At 41.7% G+C, this 23690-nt stretch overlaps 1 protein-coding gene across 2 annotated transcripts in view; it reads right to left on the reverse strand.

The window, feature by feature from the left end:
* Positions 1–9300, reverse strand: part of PARP8 (poly(ADP-ribose) polymerase family member 8) — a 106308-nt gene extending 97008 nt beyond the window's left edge. For both annotated transcript variants that reach the window (XM_062604319.1, XM_062604318.1), the window contains exons 1-3: positions 8987–9300; positions 8447–8520; positions 7716–7770 (exon numbers count right to left, since the gene is read on the reverse strand). In XM_062604319.1, the coding sequence (XP_062460303.1) occupies positions 7716–7770; positions 8447–8520; positions 8987–9297 (440 nt within the window). In that variant the 5' untranslated portion in view covers positions 9298–9300. The remainder of the gene's footprint in view (positions 1–7715; positions 7771–8446; positions 8521–8986) is intronic.
* Between the last annotated feature and the right edge of the window lie 14390 nt (positions 9301–23690).

Below are 23690 nucleotides of genomic sequence, written 5' to 3' on the forward strand. Positions count from 1 at the left end.
TCATTCTGCCCCAATATGAGCCACTCCCAAAGAACTTTATTTATAGCTCACTCTTTCAACTTCCATGAAATTTATCCATGCCTGTCACCTAAAACACAAACACACATAATGTGTAACATCACTTTGGTACGTAACTAATCATGCATAGATTAAACTATGCTATTACAAGTCAATGAAGGTAACATACTGCATTTATATTTAGCTTTGTTCTATTCAAACTTCCTTAATAAGATTACTATAATTACAGACAGGTCCTCAGTGATGTAAGTTGCCACAACTTTACTGAATCCCATGGCAATTTGTCAATTTAAATTACCCAAGAATATGGTAATCATGTTATAACACATAAAGGACAAGGACTTTGCAGCCAGGGCAAAAGCTTTTCTTGACCTCAAATGAGAATCTGTTTATGTCATAGAATCATAGAACAGTTAGGGTTGGAAACGACCTTAAGATCATCTAGTTCCAACCCCCCTGCCATGGGCAGGGACACCTCACACTAAACCATGGCACCTAAGGCTCTGTCCATCCTGGCCTTAAACACTGTCAGGGATGGAGCATTCACAACCTCCCTGGGAAACCCATTCCAGTGCCTCACCACCCTAACAGTGAAGAACTTCTTCCTTATATCCAATCTAAACTTCCCGTGTTTAAGTTTTAACCCACTACCCCTTGTCCTATCACTACAGTTCTAATGAAGAGTCCATCCCCAGCATCCCTATATTCTCCCTTCAGATACTGGAAGGCTGCTATGAGGTCTCCACGCAGCTTTCTCCAGGCTGAACAGCCCCAACTTTCTCAGCCTGTCTTCATACAGGAGGTGCTCCAGTCCCCTGATCATCCTCATGGCCCTCCTCTGGACTTGTTCCAACAGTTCCATGTCCTTTTTATGTTGAGGACACCAGAACTGCACACAATACTCCAGGTGAGGTCTCATGAAAGCAGAGTAGAGGGGCAGGATCACCTCCTTCGACCTGGTGGTCACGCTCCTTTTGATGCAGCCCAGGAAACGGTTGGCTTTCTGGGCTGTGAGTGCACGCTGAAGCCGGCTTGTGTTAAGTTTCACATTGACCATGTCCTCCATGAACAAAATCAATAGCTTTCATATTTTTTAACCTGACTTATGTAACTGCAACTCCAGTTCTCTTTATGGATGGCAAATGCCTAATCCTAATTAGCACACTGGGAGGCCAGCATCTTCCACACATTCATGCCTGCCTTGAAGCCAAACAGTGCTAGATGTAAAAGGTATTTACACTCTCTATCTCTGAGTGTTTGTTGCCCTTTGCAAAGGTCAGTTTTTAACTGAAATACAGGATGGATGTGTTTCTTCGCACCTTAAATAAAGGCTTAAACTTTATGAAGTAGTATTTTTAGTATCTATTTATTTATGTTTAAACACAGAAACAGTATAGTGGGCATTATTCACCACAAGGGGGACAATCTAAAACAAGTAATAGCTTATTCGTAAAATACAGATTCAGGTACACAAAGAACCTGGAGTCTCCCTCTTCTCATCTACTACCTGTAGTGCGGTTCAGAGGGAGAATGCATTTCTTTTAATTCACTAGAAATTGTTAAAAGCAAATAAATACTAGAACTTCTCACATTTTACCATTTTAAATAAGAATTCCAAAACAAACAAGTAAAATGGAATAAAAACACAGAATTGTAAATGTCCTTAGATTACCTAGCAAAATACCTTAACAAGGAGAACTGGTGGCTGGTAGTTGCATGCAATTTCACTGCAGTAATGCAGGTAGAGCATCTTCAACCAACACTAACATTTGCTATAAAAACTCCATCAACAGCAAAATCTGGCATAGGGACTATAGGCCAAAGGCAATGATGCTCTTGTGTTATACTGCTATTTAAAAATAGAAGGAAAAAAAAAAAGTATGTGCATACAGGTCTGATAAAAGTGAAAGAGCTTTCATCTTTGGTGGGCTGATTATTGACTCCTTACTTCGTGCTCTAGAGACCAATACTGAACTAAATTAAAACTTCTGTTGCCCTGAGTTAACAAAACTAGTGTATGCCCAAAGAGATTCTTGAAGAGGTTATGTTCCTCCTGTTGCCACCTAAACACATCCAATTTCACTATTCTTGTCATCCACTGATAAAACATGAGTTCTTCAACCTACAAGCCTACAAAATCCTACTCCTGAAGTTTTACAACAAACCTAACAAACCTTGTTCTATAAGGTGGCTAAAAGTCTTTACAGCAAAATAATTCCTTGGAATTACACCTTATTAAGAGAAATTAATATGATCAGTTTTCAGCTGGAAGTCTATTAGAGCTACAATGATGTATGAAAGATTTCATGTGATATTCACAGACCCGTATTAAACCAGTAGATTACTTTATAGAATTCCATATCCATAAGAGAAGGCTGCTGATGGTATTCATAACTGTTGTACTAAGGCATTAACTAAATATGTTTTCCAGAATTTTTTTTTTTATTTGAAGGTTACAGTTTTGTCCTGAAATACTGTAAATACAGTAAAACTCTTTTTTTTCTTTTTTTTTTTTGGGGGGGGGGTGGAGAGTAAGGGGGTGTTTGTTATTTGTGTTTGGTTGTGGGGGGGGATGTTGGAGAGTGTTGGGGTTGGGTTTTGGTTGGTTTGTTGTTTGTTTTTTTTTTTTTCCCACTGTTTTGCATACACATATACTAAAATGGCTGGACTTCACACAGTCTTAATTTGGACAAAGTCAATACAATCATTTTAGGTGTTTTCACAAAACAGTCCTTGTGAAGAAATTGTAACTTCTGTCTCAACTAATGTTTATACCTGCAAAAACTCTGAAGCCATTTTGGGACTCAGTTTAAGATTTCATACTAATTCTGAGTGAGGGACAGGTAAAGAGGTTTTTTTTGTGTGTGTACAAAACATTTGTAATTCATTTTTTCAAATTATGCTCTTTAGTAAACTCAACACTAAGCAAAGCCATCAGCAAGAGAAGATGAACTGTCCTTGCACAAACCCTTCCTAAGCCCGTATAAAACCTATTCCAGCTAAACTGAAACCATTCAGAGCAACGGATTTCATAAAAATCTTATTCTAATTTTCTTAGGTTGTATTTTCAGGGACACTTTCATACTACTCAAGCCACCACTGCTTCCAAAAGGAACTGTCCAACCTTCTCTTCCCAAACTTTGTATAGCCAGTAAACACACTCATGCAAGGAACCTGACAGAGGAGCTAGGTTAAAAACAACCTATCAAAACAATGCTGGCATTCAAATTGATCATTTTGGAAAGAAAAAAAATGAAAATGTTCAGAAAAGTGCTCCATTTTGATATTTTCTGATGGACACAATTTTACATTTTGGTTTAAAAAATGTTTTTCAGTTCTCTCCTTTCTTGCTAAAGTAAATATAAATTGAATATAAATTTTAAGATTAAAAACCACATCAATTAGCCCCAAACCATTTATTTTCAAAGCTTTTTTTTTATATGAAAGGCTTTCAGCATCATCAGAGAGACGTGAGAATTTCAAAATTATTCACCAAATGAAATCTCTCATGCAGGCAGTTTAATGAAATTCATGCAAGTAGTAATCAGGCGTACCACTAAATGGGGAAAAAAAAGGTTATCTCTATTTATCACCAAGTGGTTCAAACACCTGGTAGACATAATGTGCTAGGACGTCAGATAGTAGTTTTTATCTCTAGCTATAGAAAGCCACAAGCGATTTAGTTACTGCTTCAGTAGCACAGCTCCCCAGCTGTGAAATATTTCACTGCTACAGTGAGGTGGGAATTAATTCATCACTTTTTATGAGAATTTCTGATACTACAATATTAAGTGCTATGTATAATCTCTTAAATAGAATACAAGAAGCCAAATACTCAAAAGGAATACAGCTTAAGTTAAAAATGCACCAATATTTTAGGAAAAGAAAAAAAAATCTCTTTGGAATAAAATTCAACTTTCTTTGCTTCTTCAGAACTGCCATTGTTACAATTGCTGTGCTAAAGTACAAAAAGCAGAACACAAGAAGCCACTGTGCAAACAGGAGATGGGAATTTTGCTGACAAAATTAATCTGTATGTTCAGTTCTCACAGGTCTTATCTGGTTTCTTTATAATATGCTGCAGCATTAGATCTGTTCTTCTGCACAGTCTTATTGTCACTGTCCCTCGCTGCCAATGAAAGTTAAGTACATATTTGAACAAAGAGGTATTTTAGGACTGATATAATGTCCTTGTTTAGCCTCAGGAAAAAAAAAAAAAGACAAGTGGGGTGAGAAAAACACTAAGAAAAGGAAACACCTTTTTTCAGGACAACCAAGCACTGCTTCTACGTAAACCATGTCAAATGACATATAAAGTGAAAACAACTTCAGGGCATCACACATTTTCATTTGAAAAATAACAGATCAGCAGTTCGGAGCCTGCACAGTTTCTGGAGGAGCAATGTTTCACATGGGGCAGAAAATAGGAAAAGGGAAACAAGAGATTCTTTAAAAAATATTGGGAAAAAAAAAAACAAAACAAAAAACAAGAGAGCTCAACATGTTCACAGTTTAATAACCTTTTTAGATCCTGCAGTAAAAAGCATAAAAAATCCAGCCATTTCTGATATTCTGCCAGACATAGTTAAAGAAGAATAAATCTTGCATAGTCACAGTACCCGAATGGACACCTCACTTTGTACAAAATCCATCAACCTGCTTATTGCTTTCTGACAATGAAATTAAAAATTACTAAACTGATAAAAAATCTGCCTCGTATTTAGTTCCCATATTATGCACAAAGATGTCCTTTCTCTAATGAATTGCTAGTTACAACCTTCCCAAAGCAGGAAGCATCTCTGTAGTGTCAAACAACTCTAAAATTTGGAAGTGTGAAGACTGTGCACTTAAAGAAAAAAAAAAAGTACAGCGAAATACAGTCTAAAAGAATTAACTGAACTATTACTACTTTTCTGTGGGAATACATGTTAACTCCACTGAAGAGATGATAAATTTGCTCCAGATCAGGCCTACCTATTTGGACTGATCTGCAGCGTATTCAATATTTGAATAGTACTAATGCAGGAAGAGGCTGTGCAATCAATGCAAGCAACAAGCTAAAAATCAGGTAAAGTCAGAGAAGCTGGCCCCAAAAAGAAAAATCTCCTACAGATAAACTTAATGGTTCAAAGAGTAAATACAACCAGATTTTAGGTCCTCGTCATAACTGAAATAATACAAATACAGTGACTTCACAGATTTACACTGATTTACTGAGAATCTAGCTGAAATTATGAATTGAGACCACTGACAAACGGACATAGTGGGCACTAGAGGCAACTACAGCATCCAGAGGAAAACCCCCAGTGATGTTTAACTTGCTAGTATTGTCACCTGCCTTTATACAAGAGTAAGACAAAGAACCCTCCTTCTCAAATGGAAAATGTATTGCCTTCTTTCAAGGGTTTCTGCTCTTGTATCTAACCACTATGGCTAAATCAAAGCCATAATGCACACTGACCTAAAGGAAATTCTAAGAGAAACAAAGCATGAAAGATTTCATTCCAAGCATCGCTAATGACTGCTTACATGCTGTAATCTTCCTTCCACACTATTTCTAATCTTACTCATTTAAATCTGTTTCTCAGTTTGAACTTCCATGCAGTGAACATCCACCCCTGTGCCCAATACTGAAAAGCCCATATTCCTGTTGGTTCGAAAAACAAACTCATCAGCCTGCATATCTGAAGTAACTGGACAAGGCCTGTCGGCTAATATTCAAGTCTATAACCACAAGCTAACAGAGATTTTGCCATTTAGGGACAATTCCTGAGTACAGTAGTCAAAAAAATTGGGTCATCACTCAAGAAGTCCACAGCTGCAGCAATGGCAGTAAGAAAAAAATCATAGAATCATGGCCAAATGCAAGACTAAGATCCTTAAGATAGCTTTGTGCTCTCCTAAACTGTTCCCATGTATATCACAGCTGTTGACCCTGTAGTGGAGACTTGCCCGAATGCTGCTGCTCAGCCAGCACCTTCTCTGAGAAGAAATCACTAACTCATCCTTGATGCGAGAAACTGAAGTTTTCAAGTTAAGTCAAAGCTTAGGGTTTTCATTTTATGTACTTCATAAGAGAGCTCACTACCATAAACCTGCCACTGAGTACACCCCTGTACAATCAGAATATTGTAAAATGTCTTTCTAGGTCATAATAGAAACAAGTGGAGAACACTAAACCCTTACATCAAAGGGTGCTTTCTAACTCTCCTTAAAATGTGAAATGGAAAGTGATATTTAAGTATGCGCTAAGTAACAACCCACTTTTCCCCAGTTCTGTAAGCGTAATGTTCGTTTCTCCATTCAGTTTGAATTTTTAAGGTCCTGAGACTAGTTTCCAGTAAACAGTGTCACAGCAAATGCTGACCACCACTAAAATTCAAGGCTGCAGGACGTAAGGCCTCCTTCCACCTCTCCTTGTAGAACGGACATTTTGTTCCTACATTTATAAACCAGTTTGTTTCCAATCAGTTACGCCCTTAGGCTTTTTACTTTGTTCAGCTTGGAAACTGGAAACAATAGACAGGTTTCACTTCCTGGTTCCCTGCTGCAATATTTGTATTAGAAAACAATGCAAAGGAACTTTCAAAACCAATCACTTTAATTACATGGTAAATAACATGTTAGATAATTTGTACTGAATCAACCTTTTCAAAATCTTCTTTTAAAATAAGACTAAAATAAAATAAATACTAAAACACTAAATGATAGAGTATATATTACAAGCAACCTGAAAATGCAATGATTTTCAGCTGCTGGGTGAACAATTCTACTCCACTGAAAATGGAACTGAAAACAGAAGTTGTCTTTTCCTTTAGCAGGAACAGGCTGAGTAGTGAGGTGGGAAAGCACTTTTCTGAGTGATTCCACAGCCTGGGGACCATCTGGGAATCTGATCCTGCAGCCAGACCCCAAGCATGTACAGGGGAGAACCCATGGCTGTGGGAGTGCTGCTTGCCCTGTGTAATAAAATTCAGATAAAAGAGAGAGACAAAGCATGTCCTGTTAACACCTTTCTAAGTAAAGGCAACTAACAGCCAGGGAAACAAAAAGGATGTGTGCTCAAGCTTTTACATAATTTCCTTTTGAAAGCAAATACTACAAACACTGAAATACAATTTTAAAACATGTACATGCAGAGTCCGAAAGCTCAGAGACTGTTAGAAACAGTATTTAAACTAACATTCAATAAAAACATTTCCCAGCCTCTTCAACTATACTGACTGACATTCCACTTACTGTCTCAGGAATTTGATTTGGTCATTTGCAGTCTTGCATTTGTCACAGGACTAAATACAGCTCGGGTGAGAAAGGTGCTGATGTGTAATTTGGCCTACTTGTTATTAAAATTGTAGCTTTCCCTATTTTTTAACATGAATTAACTTTGTATCATACATTGATGCCTTTGCTGCGTTTCTGTTAAGTTTAGGTACAGCAGAGATTCTATGTATTCACAAATAATCAAGGAGTAACAGTGAAACTTCACAGAGCAGCACCCAGAGGAACGAGCCTCTGACAACTAGGACCACCTTTCTGATCACCTGGCTCAACACCTCTTCCTCGGTTCATGTTTGTGCCAAGGCAGGTGATTTACTGAGTCTCCTTGCAAGAAGAAACAAAAATGCCTGCCTTGGTACTGAACCACTGCACCTCACTGCAAGAAATTAAGGGAGTCACTACTGTGGGAAAAAAAGTACCTTTTGGAGCCTCCAATATAGGTGAAGGTAAAGGTGGAGTCTGAGTACCTGAAATCTGAAAGACAAACAACTGTGTTATTACAACTTGTCTTTATTTTGGCTGAATTAGGCGGGTTTTACGGACCCGCATCCCGGTTACCGACCCCGGGGTGGGCGGAAAGGGGGTCGGGGTGAACGGGGGAAGCTGCAGCATCTCCCCCAGGCCCTCGCAACAAGTGCCGGTGCTATGGCAACGGCCGGGATCTCCATTGTCGGGAACGGCAACAGGCAGCAGCCAGGCACGCTCCTGCGGCGGATCACCGAGGAAGCCTCGAACCCCCGAGGAATGGGTGGGAAGGGACGTTCGTAACGGGAAAGAGGCACGTTCACTGCCGGCCCTATTGCCGGGCGAGCGCGGGTGAAGCCGGGCCACCCGGGCGGCAGCGGCGCAACGAGGAGCGGCATCAGGAGCTGCGCCAGGCAACGGCAGCACGCACCCGCACCAGCGCGGCTCTGCGTGCGGCCGCGATCGGGATCCCCCCTCTCGCCGTCTCAGCTGGCCTCACATGCTCTCGGAAAGACTGGAGAGGAGGAGGAGGAAGGGAACGGAGGGCCGGCACACGCGGGCACGGCGGCAGCCCCCGCTGCCAGTAACGGCGGCGAAGGGCACGGGCACCACGGGGGGAGCGCGGTCCGGGGCGGGCGGCGGCAGCCTCCTCGCCGCCAACCTGGCGCCCGGGATTGAAACTCACCTGCAAACAGGCAGTCCTTCTCCGCCTTGCACTTTTGGATCACAACGTCAATATCCTTCTGAATCCTCTCTTGTCTTGAACACATCCCCATGAAATAAATCCCGGGGGGGGGTGGGGGGTGGGGAAATAAAAAGCAGCCTTTATTTCCACACACCCCACAGCCCGGGCTGCCAGCTTTTAATACTCGGTCCGAAAGACAGACCCCGGGGCTGGCGAGCGGCAGTCTCCCCGGCGGCCCGGAGGAAGCCGCTCGGCCGGCTGGAGGACGGGGGAGGAAGACGGCGGGAGCCGATGTTGCATGCCCAGATGTGCCCGCCCAGATGTGCCGCCGCTGCCGGCGAACAGTAATTTCCTCACAATGGATCCAGCGAAAGGGTGGCGGCGGCGACACGGGATCCCCCACCTCCCCACGCCCTCTGGGGTTTTGGGGTTGGTTGGCTGGCTTGGTCTTATTTAAAAGGAGGGAGGAGGGAGGGAGGGAGAGGAAAAGGGGGGGGGGGGGAAGGGGGCGGAGGGGGGCCAAGGCGACCCGACGCTCACATCCTGGCCCCTCCCGCCGGCAGCGGCGATGGCCGCGCAGCAGCAGCGCGGACGGACGGCGGGGGAGTCCGCACCCGGTCCTGGTCGGCGCGGCGGGGCCGGCGCTGCTGCAGAGACGCTGAGCCGCAGACACTCCCCTCGCTGCCGGCCCGGCACGTACGGGCCCCGCCGGCTCCCCCGCTGGAGGCGGCGCGGAGAAAGGAAGAGGCGGATGCACAGAGCAGTGCGGGCGGACCGGGAGGCGGCGGGATCGATGGCACAGGCCCCGCCGCCGGCCCTCGCCTCCTCCCTCTTGCCCCGGCCCTGGGCATAGGCTGCCGCCACCTCCCCACCAAGTGATCCGGGTGGCGGGGCAGCCCTGGGGAGGCAGCGGGCAGCGCCGCGGGACAGGAGCGCTTCTCGGGCCCGGGCGGAGCAGCGGGGCCGCCTGCCGCTGTGTCCCGAGGGACACACGGGTAAGCCGTGCAGCGGGGCCCTTCCCGGCCGCCCTCCGCGGTCGCTGCGGCTGCCCCCGCCGGCGGCTGCGCTCCTGCCGGGCCCAGCGGGCAGAGCTACTGTGCCCGGCCCTTCCTGGGCAGGGAGCCCGGCAGCAGAGCCTCGGCAGCCTGCCCTGCCGAGCCCTGCCCGCCTCCGCCCCGCCCTGCCCACGGGGATGCATGCTTGCCGGGACAGTGAAACAAAATTAACGGGTCCCTAGTCCCTGTGCGCCCACCGCGGGTTTTAATCGTGCCCCTGTCCATTCAGTCTCTCAAACCCAAGGGAGAGGACGCTGTCGGTTTGTCGGTATGGTGCCTCACAGTTGGCGCTAATCCAGGCTTTGGGCACTAACGAGATAGTAGTAATAACCCTAAAATAACTCAGAAGGAGTAGCCGAGTCTGCAAAAATGAGATTTTTTCATCAAAGGGCAAAGCGAATAATTAATAAAAATGGGTGTGAGTGTAGTAGAAACAAATTGATTTAAAAAAAAATGAAAGAATATTTGCAAAATAAGGTTTTTATGTTTTCACCGGGTCCTAAAGATCTCCCATGGATTATTCATTATTGAGCTCTGTTGTTTTAGTGTTTTTTCATTTAGCAAGTCTGCATTGATCATGTATTGTTGTTTTCAGACACAAGAACACAGTCATTATTTTCTTGTTCATACATGGAAATGGCTAAAACTGTGAGTATAAAAAGATTCTATATTTATTCCTATGTTGATAAGATTCTGTGTCTGAAGGAGGGAACAGAACGGAAATTACAATACATCATGTGATAGGACTTTCTGCTTCTAAGAAAGTAATTTAACTTGAAGGGAGATTTCCAGATGACTTTTCAGTTCTGAAGTTGTACAAGAATGCTTTCATGTCACTCTGTCCTTGGGTAAAATTTGCATATGGTTAGGAACAGGGTTTTTACCATAACTGCTCACTTTTTTTTCCCTGGTACTTTGCAAATGGGGAACACCTCTCTAGTGTTTTTCAGCAGAAGATACCAGTTCTGTATGAGCAATCTGATCTAGTGGAAGGTGGCCCTGACCATGGCAGGGGGGTTGGAAATATATTAGCTTTAAGTGCCTTTCCAACCCAAATCTCTCTGATCCTACTGCATCAAGACAATTCCAAGGCAGGACATGGAACATGTCACTGTAGTCAGAAATAGAGTGTAATATTGTAAGACACTGTCATTTAGTCAAGTTACACCACCTCGGTCAACAAGGGATGCTTTTCTAGAAGTTTTTTCCTAGATATTCAAGACGGGACATCAGCAGCCATGCTTGATGCCTTCCCCTTAATCATTGTTAAAAGATGCAGTCAGAATTTGATTTATTCTGTTGGGCTTTTAGTCCTGAACTTTGTAGGGAATGGTCCCTGTTATCCCTCCTATGTGGATCAGGAAGTGGGAAGTGAGGGTTATTAGATAGTTACAGGTATTCGTGCTGACAATTCTGCTCACAGCTTAACCTGACCACAGGGTTCCCAGTGTCATGTCAATTAACATGATTTTTTTACCACCTTTTTAAGCCTCACACTATTTTCATAGGCTTGGTAACAGTGAAGTCATCCACAAAGAAACACTGCTGTCTTCAAGAAGACTAATATGGCTGGTACCTGGTTTCACAGCATCAACTGGATAGAACAAGAAGTCTGGAAATATGGTTAGTTATTTATTCCTTTTATTGTAAGTAAGTGGCTCTTAAATTTCTGGGTTTTTAGCCAAATTGGATTTACTGATGACTCTAGTAGTTACAACAGGAATGGCTGATTTTGGTGAGAAAAAGATAGATTAAGGTCATTCTTGTGGTTAAAATAGTTAAAATTGAAGTGTTAGAAAATCGGAGTGGATCTTTACAGTTGATCCTTATATTTGTGAAGACTGACAAGCTGCTGACATCCAGGGACCCTAAGTGTTATTGCAACAGTATCTGAATGCGTGCTGTTGTCCCTATAATGATGTCCATTATAGCACCCACCCTCTTGAAGAAACTCTCTGAAGAGCTTTACAAGTAATTTCATGAATGATAGGACAGTTGGTCTTGGAAGTAATTGTCTTCACTCAAGGGAATTCAATATATGTCTTTCCAATTGCTTTTTCAGCCTGGAAAATTGGCTCATGTCATTTCTAGTTTTGTCCCAGGCTCAGCTCAGATTGTACTGAACTGATTACCCCAATTAAGTGAAAAAATAAACAAAAAACCACAAGTAACTTTTATGTTTGCATCCCTGGGAACCTGAAAATATTTACAGTGGTGTAAATAAAAAAGAAATTGAAATCTGTGAAGCTACATGATCATAAAATATATGTGAGAAGATTGGCTCAAAATGGAATGGGGAAAATTATCTACAGAGAGAGAGAAAGAGCATGGTGAAAGTGTCCAAATAATGTGTAAGCCGTGACTGAGAAAGTTATTGAGGAAATGCACGTCAGCCGATTTCTGCTCATAGATGGGTTCTGCCTGCTTCAGACTGAGCAGATTTTTTTTTATTTTAAGCCAGAAAAATCTCTTTCCACCTATTAGTAAAGCTGTTAGAAATGATTCAGTAAGCATCAGGGCACCCTGTTCTGTTCCCAGTTATCTTCTTTATGTATTTTTTAAACATGTTCCTGTTATATGCAAACACATACTAGAAGTCCTAAGAAAAATGAAAACATGCAGATTTGCCATTGTAGAGAATGTACAGCATTCAGGGCAATCTGATATGGCATCTGTCAAGTTTTTTGAATATGGGAGAGTATTCAAAAGGACAGAGATAACAGAAGAATGCAAAACCCTCCAAAGCCCAAAATTGACATCAACCTTTCAAAACAAAACCAGAATCCTGTCTCCACTTTTATGTTCTACAGACAAAACTCTAGTACAAAACAAACTAAACCTCTGCCTTTCTCCAAACTCAAGGACTTTTTGCCAGTTGCCAGTACAGCAAAGCTCCGTGATGTCTGTACATGATGAGCTCTCGAAAGTGGAACGTTTAAAGCATCAATACTGTTCCATTCTTGCAGCATAAAGCACAATGCTACCCTTCCAGTAAGCCACCTCAAAATGACAGTCATTTCTAAATGACACTGTGGCATTAAAGTCTGAAAACACAGGCACTATGTTGTGAGAGATGTAGAAGAAGCTCTTACCTGTTCCCACCAAAAGAGCAGTAACATAAGGAAAATGTTAAAGATTTAAGCATGATTTTCACTATAACACTATTACTAGGAGTTACAATCTAATATTCTGAACTAATGTTCAAGTAAATACTCTTAAGGTTCATTATCTAATCCTGTTTCAGTTTTAGACAGATACAAAGTCAACTGTCCTCTACACCATTGCTCTGTTGTCCATCCGAGTAGTCATTGCCACTCTTTGTAGCCACCAATCCTTAGCCAAAGCAGACCTTAATAGAATACAAAGCCACTCAAATCATGATTATGATTTATTTTATTAAAGGTATAGATAGATATTTTAACAGGTATTTTATTGAAGTTGTGTAGATAGGTGCCTTTGGGCCATCTCTCTAAATCTGTCATGACTTGGATTAAAATACACCACGTGGTGGACCTATCATTATTTTAAGGGAATTTTACTGTGACTAAAGCGCCTTAGCTGATTTTTTTTTGAGTAGATTAACACTGGTGAATGATAAAAAGACTTTACTTTTTAAAAAAGAATGGCAGTTAAAATGTAATTAATAACACTACTGCTTAATGCTTAACAAAGCTTTAAATATTTTTGTGTGATAAAACCTGAAGTAATAATTTAGATTACAGTGCAAAACAATAGCTTAAACCATCACCTGTCCAATTCTTCATGAGATTTTTTAAATTATTTTAAGCTGCCTCATCCAGTGTAGGGGGTGAAAAACCTTCAGCTGACATATTTTAACATTATGTATTTTATTTGCTTTTTTTTTTTAATGAAGGGAGAAAAAAATAAAAGCATTTATTTACCAGAGGACCAAGGCTTACTTTTTCAATTCAGTGTTGAAATTTCAAAAGCAGTTGTATTTATTTTTAAATAAAAATTAAATATATACTATATATATGTATATAAACCAGCAGCAATAGTCACCTCAAACAAAACAGAAGGATGTCCATGTACAGTTGTTACACACAGATGTGTGACCTCTAATTTTATATCAGAGATCAAGTACTCATCCTTCCAAATGTCACTGATGCCCACACGCACTAAGCCAATGGCTGCTGGCATGATAAATGCTCCTAGCAGTGTTCCATAAATCATGCAATCAGAGTCCCAAATGACACCACAATTTATTGTAGCTCTTTGCATTACACTTTCTAATGATGGTTTTACCTTGTTTTTTCTCCTTCACTAATGTCATCTCATCTTTCAGTCTCTGCCTATGAGCCTAATTTCTCCTATTCCTTTTTCCTTTCCTCACTGACTCTTATACCATTAAGACCTTTTTTTGCTAGTGCATCTCATTATTCCCTCTTTTCAACTCTTCTGTCTACCCCATCCATTTGTTTTCCCTCTTCCACCTAACCCTTGGCATCTTCCTTCATGAGCAGCTCAAGGAAGATGGCTAAAATGGAGTTTTCTCTACAGAAAGAGTTTTGTAAGAGAGGCAAGCAGGAATATTTTTAAACATTTTATCCATGACGTTCTGATGCCAGTCAGAAAAAAATCCAGAAGGGGAACCCTGTGTTTCCTGCCAGCTCCTGAAGTGAGTTGCCTCTTGCCAGCATCCTCTTTATTTCCATGAATCACAGACATTTCTGTCTGTGCAATGGCAATGCTCAGTAAGGCAAGCAATGGCACCTCCATCTCAATTACTCTGGTAGCTAGGATATTTCTCCAGAAGTTGAGAGTTGTGAGCATATACTCGTGGGTTAACATTAAGTTGACTCTTCTTGCACTACAGTTACACCCCAAGGTCAACCAGTAGTGGTGAAGGTACACCATCCTGCTAATTGAAACAGTTGGCTTCCCAATCAGTCTGAGGTGCTTATCTCCAGGGTGCAGATAAGCACCTAAGCTCAGGCAAGAGGCAGAATTTCAGCTGCATTCCTTACTTGGCCGTGGGCTGTGCTACCTTTACAGCTATTCTAAATCCCCTTTCCAAGAGCTTTACTGCTCCCATTCACTGCACAGGGGACCTGGATGGCTTAGCTATGCTCATGGAGTAGCTGCCTTAGCTATGCTCACAGAGTAGCTGCATTTACTGCTGCCACAGGTAAGCACTGCTGATCTCAGTTTACACTTAGTCCCAGATGATAATGGCTTAAGGGTATAGAGACTGTTTCTGAAATCTGTAGTATCACTGGTGTCATTTACTACAGCTGTACTTAATACCTGGCAAATTTCTCAATTGCTGAGCAACTACATGGTTAAAAAGCCTTAAAATAAAGCTTCTCTGTTGCCTATATCCCAATTTCAATTTCTTAATTGCATATAGTCATGCCAGAAACTACTCAAAACTCTAAAATACTTTGCTAAAAATACCCCATTTAGTCCTTTTTCTGCAGCAGTAAATATGATTCACTATGTCACCATCTGTTATCAGGTACTGATGCTTTCCTGCTGTAACTACCTCCATTGCGGCCAACTTGTGCCTGATCTTAACTAAGAATTTGTAACCCCAAATTAAAAGGAGTTGTTAAGTACTCTCAGTTTAGCTGAAACTGGTAGGGTGGGAAGCACTCTGTGCCTTCTAAGATTAGCCCTTAGAAACTGAGGAATAATTCCATCAGTAGACCACATCTCATTTATGCTGCAAGCTGTGGGGCACTGTTTTGATCTTGGACGAACTCTAAATGAGAAGCTGAAAAAGAGGGAAAATTAGCACATGCAGAGTTTCATGGTGCTGCAACTACACTTCTTGCTATACCCAAGCAAACTCATTTAGTGTTTGCTCAGCTATTGCTGCTGTTTAACCTCACAGATGTAATTAGATTTAGGGCCTGCAATTGTTCCCTTCAGAATTTTGGAACTGGGGGTTAATGCAATGTTCAGTCAGACTTCTTAAACCAAGGCACTCTTTAATCTCAAGGAACTAGACATAAAAGAAGGTGACATTTACAATAATTAATGAGACTATGCAACTGTCTTATCTAACTCTTACCAAAAGCATCCCAAGCTTGCAGACAAAAGCCTAACTTTCAGGCTTCATATGGATGTCTTCCTTAGCCACTTTCCCACAGTCTCCTGTCCAGTGCTCCTGTGGCTAAGGAAAGGGTTTTGGCTTTTTAACTGTTCATAGGCCATCTTTTATGGTTGTTTCTCATCTGGTAAAATAGTTGTGCAACCTGGCAGGAGCCAGAATAAGTTTTTTGCTTCATAAATAATAGCTTAGATACTGTATAAAACTCATAGAGGGGAATACATTGTGTGGGGTTTTGCTTACTTAGCTGCTAGAAAACAGCCAAACTTGTACAGTATTCATCCCATTAACCATTTTGGTAGTTATCCGTATCATTTGTTTGCAGGCAGTGTTCTTGATTACCACGACAACCTGTTCCTTGGCTTCCCTGCTATCTTAACCCTGAAATACCATGTGAGACAACAGTCACTGTTAAGCTAAATAACACCATAATCTAAACAATTAAAAATCTTCACTCTCTGCTATAAACCAATCAGACTGGATCAATTAAAGAAAATCTTAGGCAAAATGTCTGTGGAGTTATAAATCAAACCCACTGAAGTATCTGGAGAAAAAAAAATATCACTTCTTTTCATGTATTTGCTGCATGTGCTGCACTTTGTACAAGATCATGCTTACCTCTTTTTAAAGGTGAGCACAATTACCTGTTTTTCCTTTTAAAACTGTGTGCTGTCTTCAGAGGACTATTCAATTGATGACAGCTTTAGATGTCCAGTGGGGAGACTGCTACCTGTCTACAAGATAGGAAATGAGGCAGAAGTGGCAGTGAAACAAAATCTGACACTCCTCAAGGACACATATCTCAAATGCAAAAGAAAGTGTGCAATATTTACAACAAAAAGATCTGTCTGAAGTAAATCTTCAGTGTGGCAGGGGGAAGGGAAGGAAGGAAGGGGAGGGAAAAGCTAGAGGAGTTAATAAAACAAGTTCAGAAATTACTGGCAGAAAAAAAGTAAGATTTCTTTTACTTGGAAGAGAAGAAATATTTAAGTACTTCACTTGATTTTGTTTTTTGTTGGTTTTGTTGTTGTTTTTTTTAATAAAGGAGATAATGTCAGTATTCTTGTTTCTTGTTAAAAACCATAATGTCCTTGGGTATTAAAATTTAATAATGAAAACCTTCCTTTTGCAAATTGCATTCAAGCTTTCAGCATGAGTAGCGCCACTGATACAAACAAGTTACAAATTAAAAATAAATCGTTATTTTTCTGACAGGTCTTAGTGGTGCCACATCCGTACTTTCAGTTTTAGAACCCATAAGTTTGTATGCAGCATGTAACAAAAACTGGCATTTTCTGTAAGCCTATTGAAGTTTTGCCTATTCTTGTAATTTTATTTTTATACACTCCTAAAAATGTTGATATTAAAAGCAAGTCTCCTTTACAGGATATTATAGGAAAGTGTACCAAAATCATTCACTGTCATTGTTGAAAAGATTCCTAAGTGACTTTATGCAGAATTAAGTTAGGATATGCCCATTAATGAACAAATGCCTATACAGCATACGAGTTTGAGCATTCACAATGCTATCCACCTTCTCAGGTTCCTTCACTGATGCACAAACCATTCAATAAAACCAAAGTTATATCCTAAAAGTAAAATAAAGACACACTGTTTTAGACAAGTCCTTTATCACAGCCCAGAGGTGTATACCATATTACTTCAAAATAATAAAATTAATGAGGTAAAACCATGAAAAAAAAATGTTTCTGTATTAAGTATTGTTTTCACATCTTCTATATGACCTTTTTGTCTTACCTCTTCTTCCTCAATGCAGTTTTGATTTTCCTCTGAAATCATATGTAGGTTGCCAGCAGTGAAGTAACCCATTTTAGAAATCCTGTTGGAGCCCCATCTGTTTTGGTTGAACTTTGTATTTATTTTGTCCCATCTAGCACTAATTATATATAATGCAAAATGTAGATGAGCTGCCTTGTGACTGATAAGGTTGTTTTACAAGGCCTACAGTGTGTTTATACGAAAGGTTGTGTAGTATGAGACCTATTTCTTCTAACACTCACAACATAAAGAATATACTTGTATAAATAGACTAAGTCAATTATACAACTATCCTTGCTCTGTGAGTGTCATGGTTTAAGCCCAGCTGGTAACCCAGAAACACACAGCCGCTTGTTCACTCTCGAAGGGATGGGGAGGAGAATCGAAGGAACGTAACTCCCATGGGTTGAGATAAGAACAGTCCAGTAACTAAGGTGTAACACAAAACCACTACTGCTACCACCAATAATAATAATGATAAGGGAAATAACAAGGGAAGAGAATACAACCTCTCACCACCCACCGACCAGTACCCAGCCTGACCCAAGCAGTGATCTAGCCCTTCCGGGTAACTGCCCCCAGTTTTACATCCTGGGCATGACGTGCTGTGGTATGGAATACCTCTTTGGCTAGTTTGGGTCAGGTGTCCTGTCTCTGCTTCCTGCTGGCTTCCCTTCCTCCCTGACAGAGCATGAGACTCAGAGAGTCCTTGGTCAGAGTAAAGATTATTGAGCAGCAACTAAAAACATCGGTGTTATCAGCACTGTTCCCAGGCTGAAAGTCAAAACCACAGCACTGCACCAGCTACTAAGAATGAGAAAAATGACTGATACTGCTGAACTCAGGACAGTATCCACCCTTTATTCCATACCATTCACATCATACTCAGATGCCACATTTTTCAATATACCACCACTTTTGTCTCATATATTTATATATATACATATATATAAATAAATTTTGTCTCATATATTTATATATATACATATATTTATACATATATATATGTACAAACACATACACACACGAGGAGAGAGGTATCATTCATTAGTGCATGGACCAATCCTCACAAAGCTGCTGAGTTCATCCGGTCCATGATGTCAGGCTCCATCTCTTGTAACAGTCTTTCAGAGCAGGAGAGACGGTGTGCAGAGTTGTGTTGTTGCCTGCTGATGACACCACGGAACTTGTCTGGTCACTGCTGAGCTCGTCTGGTTTCGTCAAAGTTCGTTCTTTGTTGGGATGATGGTCACAGGGAAGTCAGGGCTAGTCGCTGGTGACCTTAAGACATCTAGTTGGTGGCCTGTAAAAGTGCTACATAGCAGGCAACAGCATATAATTGAGTTTATTGGCTGTTTACCCCTAAAATCAAATCCCCTAATGGTACACATTGGACTTCCCTGTGTTCTCATGTTACCCACCAAGTATATACATGTCCCTGAGCAAAAGCAATCCCACAAATGGGTTTGCCTTTACCTGAAGCAGGAATAACCCAGACTATCTTCCCCAGAAATTCTTTATGTGCACCACAGGAATTTTATCCCCCTCTACAGTACATAAAAGTTCTGACTGGGCTGGGCCAGCCCTGTTGTCAGATCCCCACAAGTGCTGACCAGCCAGGTGGCTTTTGGTAAATGTGTATCCCAGTGTTTGAAAGTCCCACTACCCATTGCTCTCAGTGTAGTTTTTAACAGCCCATTGTACCGTTCGATTTTCCCAGAGGCTGGTGCATGGTAGGGGATGTGACACACCCACTCAATGCCATGTTCTTTGGCCCAAGTGTCTATAAGGTTGTTCCAGAAACGAGTCCCATTGTCTGACTCAGTTCTCTCTGGGGTGCTGTGTCACCACAAGATTTGTTTCTCAAGGCCCAGGATGGTGTTCCGGGCAGTGGCATGGGGCACAGTGTACGTTTGCAGCCATCCGGTGGTTGCTTCCACCATGGTAAGCACATGGCACTTGCCTTGGGGGGTTGATGGGAGTGTGATACAGTCAGTCTGCCAGACCTCCCCATATTTGTACTTCAGCCATTGTCCTCCATACCAGAGAGGCTTTAATCGCTTGGCTTGCTTAATTGCAGCATGTGTCACACTCAAGAATAATGTGGGCAATAGTATCCGTTGTTAAGTCCACCCCTCAATCACGAGCCCACCTGTATGTTGCATCTCTGCTTTGGTGGCCTGAGGTGTGATGGGCCCACCAGGCCAAAAATAATTCACCCTTATGTTGCCAATCTAAGTCCATCTGAGCCACTTCAATCTTAGCTGCTTTATCCACTTGTTGGTTGTTCTGGTGTTCCTCAGTGGCCCGACTCTTCGGCACATGATCATCTACATGACGTACCTTCACCACCAGGTTCTGCACCCAGGCAGCAATACCTTTCCCCAGGGCAGCAGCCCAGATGGGTTTACCTCTGCGTTGCCAGTTGCTCTGCTTCCATTGCTTCAACCACCCCCACAGGGCATTTGCCACCATCCATGAGTCAGTATAGACATAAAGTACTGGTCACTTTTCTCCTTCAGCAATGTCCAGGGCCAGCTGGATGGCTTTCACCTCGGCAAACTGACTCGATTCACCCTCTCCTTCGGCAGTTTCTGCAACTTGTCGTCCAGGACTCCATACAGCTGCCTTCCATCTCTGATGCTTTCCCACAATATGGCAGGACCCATCAGTAAACAAGGCATATTGTTTTTCGCTTCTGTTATATACCTCCCAAAGTATAGAGGTGGTGACCACACTGGGAACGCAAGCGAGACCTATTTCATTATTAATGAGTCTATTGTATTACAAGTCATTACCATAAAGTACAGCAAAATAAGAACCTTAGCTCAAGCGCCCCACCCGATAAACACTAACACAGCAAATACCAGCTGTAAGGTACAACATGCTGAAACTGTGAGATCAAGAGCAACAACTTTGAGAGCCAGTAAATCAGCATTGTGATGAGTGACTATTAATCCGAAACAATAAATGCTTATCACAAATACAATTAGACACATTCCGGTCAGATCTGTTGTTATCTCAACCCTTGTGCCCCACATTGGGTGCCACAAAGAACTGTCATGTTTTAAGCCCAGCCGGTAATTCAGAACCACACAGCCCCTCACTCACCCCTTTCTTATCCCTCCCCCCCCCCCCCCCGAGGGATAGGAAGGAGAATTGAAAGAATGGAACTCCCATGGGTTGAGATAAGAACACAAAACCACTACTGCTACCACCAATAATAATAATGATAAGGGAAATAACAAGGGAAGAGAATATAACCTCTCACCACCCACCGACCGACACCCAGCCCGGCCCGAGCAGTGGTCTAGCCCTTCCAGGTAACTGCCCCCAGTTTTACATCCTGGGCATGATGTGCTGTGGTATGGAATACTTCTTTGGCTAGTTTGGGTCAGGCGTCCTGTCTCTGCTTCCTGCTGGCTTTCCTTCCCCCTTGACAGGGCATGAGACTCAGAAAGTCCTTGGTCAGAGTAATCATTACTTAAAAACAACTAAAAAGATTGGTGTTATCAGCACTGTTCCCAGGCTGAAAGTCAAAAACACAGCACTGCACCAGCTACTAAGAATGAGAAAAATGGCTGATACTGCTGAACCCAGGATAGTGAGAATAGTATAGAAAAACAGCCATATTTGAAACTAGGTCATTATTAATTATTCCTAGATGTAAACTTTATTTAATCTATATTTTTATCTAGCATTTTATGTTCAATGCTTTCCTTTTTTTTCTTCAAAATGGTGAAAACCGTGAGACTAGCACATAAACCTTTCAGAATATTTCAAGGGTTAGGAGAAATATCCCATAAAATAATCAGTTGATAACATTTCAGTAAACTTTTCTTTATACATCTACCATTCTCAGAAATGAGTTATTAATATGTCCATCACTTTCTCTATAGTACTGCAGTTTTATAGAAATGTTCTGTAAGGTTTTGGTGTGTAAAACAGTGTTAAAATGTTACAGAAGTTTTATCTTAATTCTCGTATCTTGGTGACTTTTTTATGTAGCTATGGACTGGTCTTTACTATAAAGCCCATTTTTGTTTTCTTACTAATTTTTTACCTTCCTACATAATTATATAAATTCTGTAAACTACACAGATACAGCTTTTGGCACAATATTTCTTATTGACAAGAGAATGCTAAAAGAGAAATACAGCTGGACAGACTCCTAAAATACTCAGCACTGATTTATGCATTTCAGTAAACTCAGTCACAACAGCAGAGCTGCGTAAATAGTAGAAAGAATTATTCATGGAGACATTTACAAGTCCCTTACAATTTGGCTATAGTCCCACCCTTTACACTTCTTGTTTAAAAAAATACTCAGCCAGCAGAATGGTTTTATTGGATGATGTCATTATGCAGCCATGTACCATTATACCATGTCTGGTACCAGTATTAATGCTTACCTTTGAGACAAAACTATGTTTACCTATTTACATGACATCATGTGAAGGGAAGGAGATTTTATTGACCCTTAGTGTTTGATCTGTCTATTGGCACCCTAGGAAAGCCAAGATCCTTATGCCCGATCAGTCTGTGAGCATCCCATTTTAGGAAGCCTTCACTGAACAGTCCTGCTGCATCAGAGCATTCAGCTGCATTCAACTGATTTGTTCAGGGAAATGTGCCAATAGCATAAGGGGGACCTCTCAGTGGGTCTGCCACCTTTATCTGAACATGTTACCTGCTGCCAGTGACTGCAGGTGCCCATGAAGGACTAACACTGACAGTTTCTGGAATAACACTTTATTAATATAAAATCATGACAAATTAAGGTTTGTGATTGCCGGTGATAGGGACTGTCTGCAAAAACAAGCTTGAAGTGATACACAACCAGACTATAATCACTAAGAACAGCTGGCATGAGTTATTTAGCATGCATAAGATAAAGTTCTTACCAAATAGGTGTCCCTATGCAGGAGGAGACAAGTTCAGCCCATTTACTGCTCCCAGAAGTTAGGATGGAGTCTTCCCCACTTTCCTAATTTCACACTAAGGGAATCTTAGGGTAAAATGCGGCTGCTACTTCCAAGGTGGGATGCAGCTGGCATGCATGGAATCTACCTGGTGATAGTTCCCCAGGCAACCCTGCAGCCTTGGCACATCCTGACAGAAACTGACTAGAGTCATTGGACTGCATCCCACCCTGGAAGCAGCAGCTGCATTTTACCCTAAGGTTCCCTTAGTGTTATAACTTTGGGGGTCTGACGGGGAGATGGTCTCTTAATTTCCCCCATTTTCTCACATATGATCAACAAAGACACATCAAGAAAGTTATATCATTCCAACACATATCATGGAGAAAGTATTATAAATTATTAAATGTAGTAGAATGAAGTGATTTCACACAATACAGTACTTGGTAGTTGTTCACGTAGAGGTGTTTAAAAAATGTAGTGATACATGCCTTCATAAAAATGGCAGGGCAAAGGTCTTCAGCCTTAGCTCCTTTCAACTGGGAATTCTGCTGCTGAATCAAAGAAAATGGAAAATCATGCTTGGCTTTTATCAAGCTGACTTTAGTTTTGTCATCTCTTTTTGTGACTGAAATAGGAGACAGAGAAGTTTCTGGTCAATTTACCACAACATTAATCTTATCAGCCTGAAACAAAAAGTTTCATTTTGGGACACCGTCCTGGGTTCAGCAGTAGCAGTCATTTTTCTCCTTCTTGGTAGGTGGTGCAGTGCTGTGTTTTGACTTTCAGCCTGGGAACAGAGCTGATAACAATGATGTTTTGGTTTGGCCAAGGACTTTGTGAGCCTCATGCTCTGCCAGGGAGGAGGGGAAGCTGGGAGAAAGCAGAGACAGGGCGCCTGACTCAAACTGACCGAAGAGGTATTCCATACCACAGCACGTCATGCCCGGGATGTAACTGGGAGTTAGCCGGAAGGGCTGGGACTGGAGGGGTTGGAGGAGGTATTGGTTGGTGCTTGGTCGGGCTGGGGGGGGGCGAGTTATTGATTGGTTGGTGGTGAGGTGATGTATTCTCTTCCCTTATTATTTCCTTTCTCATTATTATTACTGGTGGTAGCAGTAGTGATTTGTGTTATAGCTTTTTAGTTACTAAACTGTTCTTACTCAACCTGTGCGAGTTGCATTCTTTTGATTCTCTTCTCCATCCCTTTGGGAGTAGGGGGAGGGAAAGAAAGGGGGGGGGGGGGGGAGTGAGTGAACGAGTTACCTGACTGGGTTTAAACCACGACAGACACTCATTTCAGGAAAACCAAGAAAACATAAAACTGGACTGTGAAGAAACATCCTTTTATTCTGTAGCTTACAAGGCCTGAGGAGACCTCATGTCAGTATCTCACATCTTGGTCTCTTGCC

Source organism: Pezoporus occidentalis, unplaced genomic scaffold (assembly GCF_034315485.1).
Source record: "Pezoporus occidentalis ecotype Australia unplaced genomic scaffold, CSIRO_AGI_Poc_V1 ctg85, whole genome shotgun sequence".
Classification (NCBI taxonomy): domain Eukaryota; kingdom Metazoa; phylum Chordata; class Aves; order Psittaciformes; family Psittacidae; genus Pezoporus; species Pezoporus occidentalis.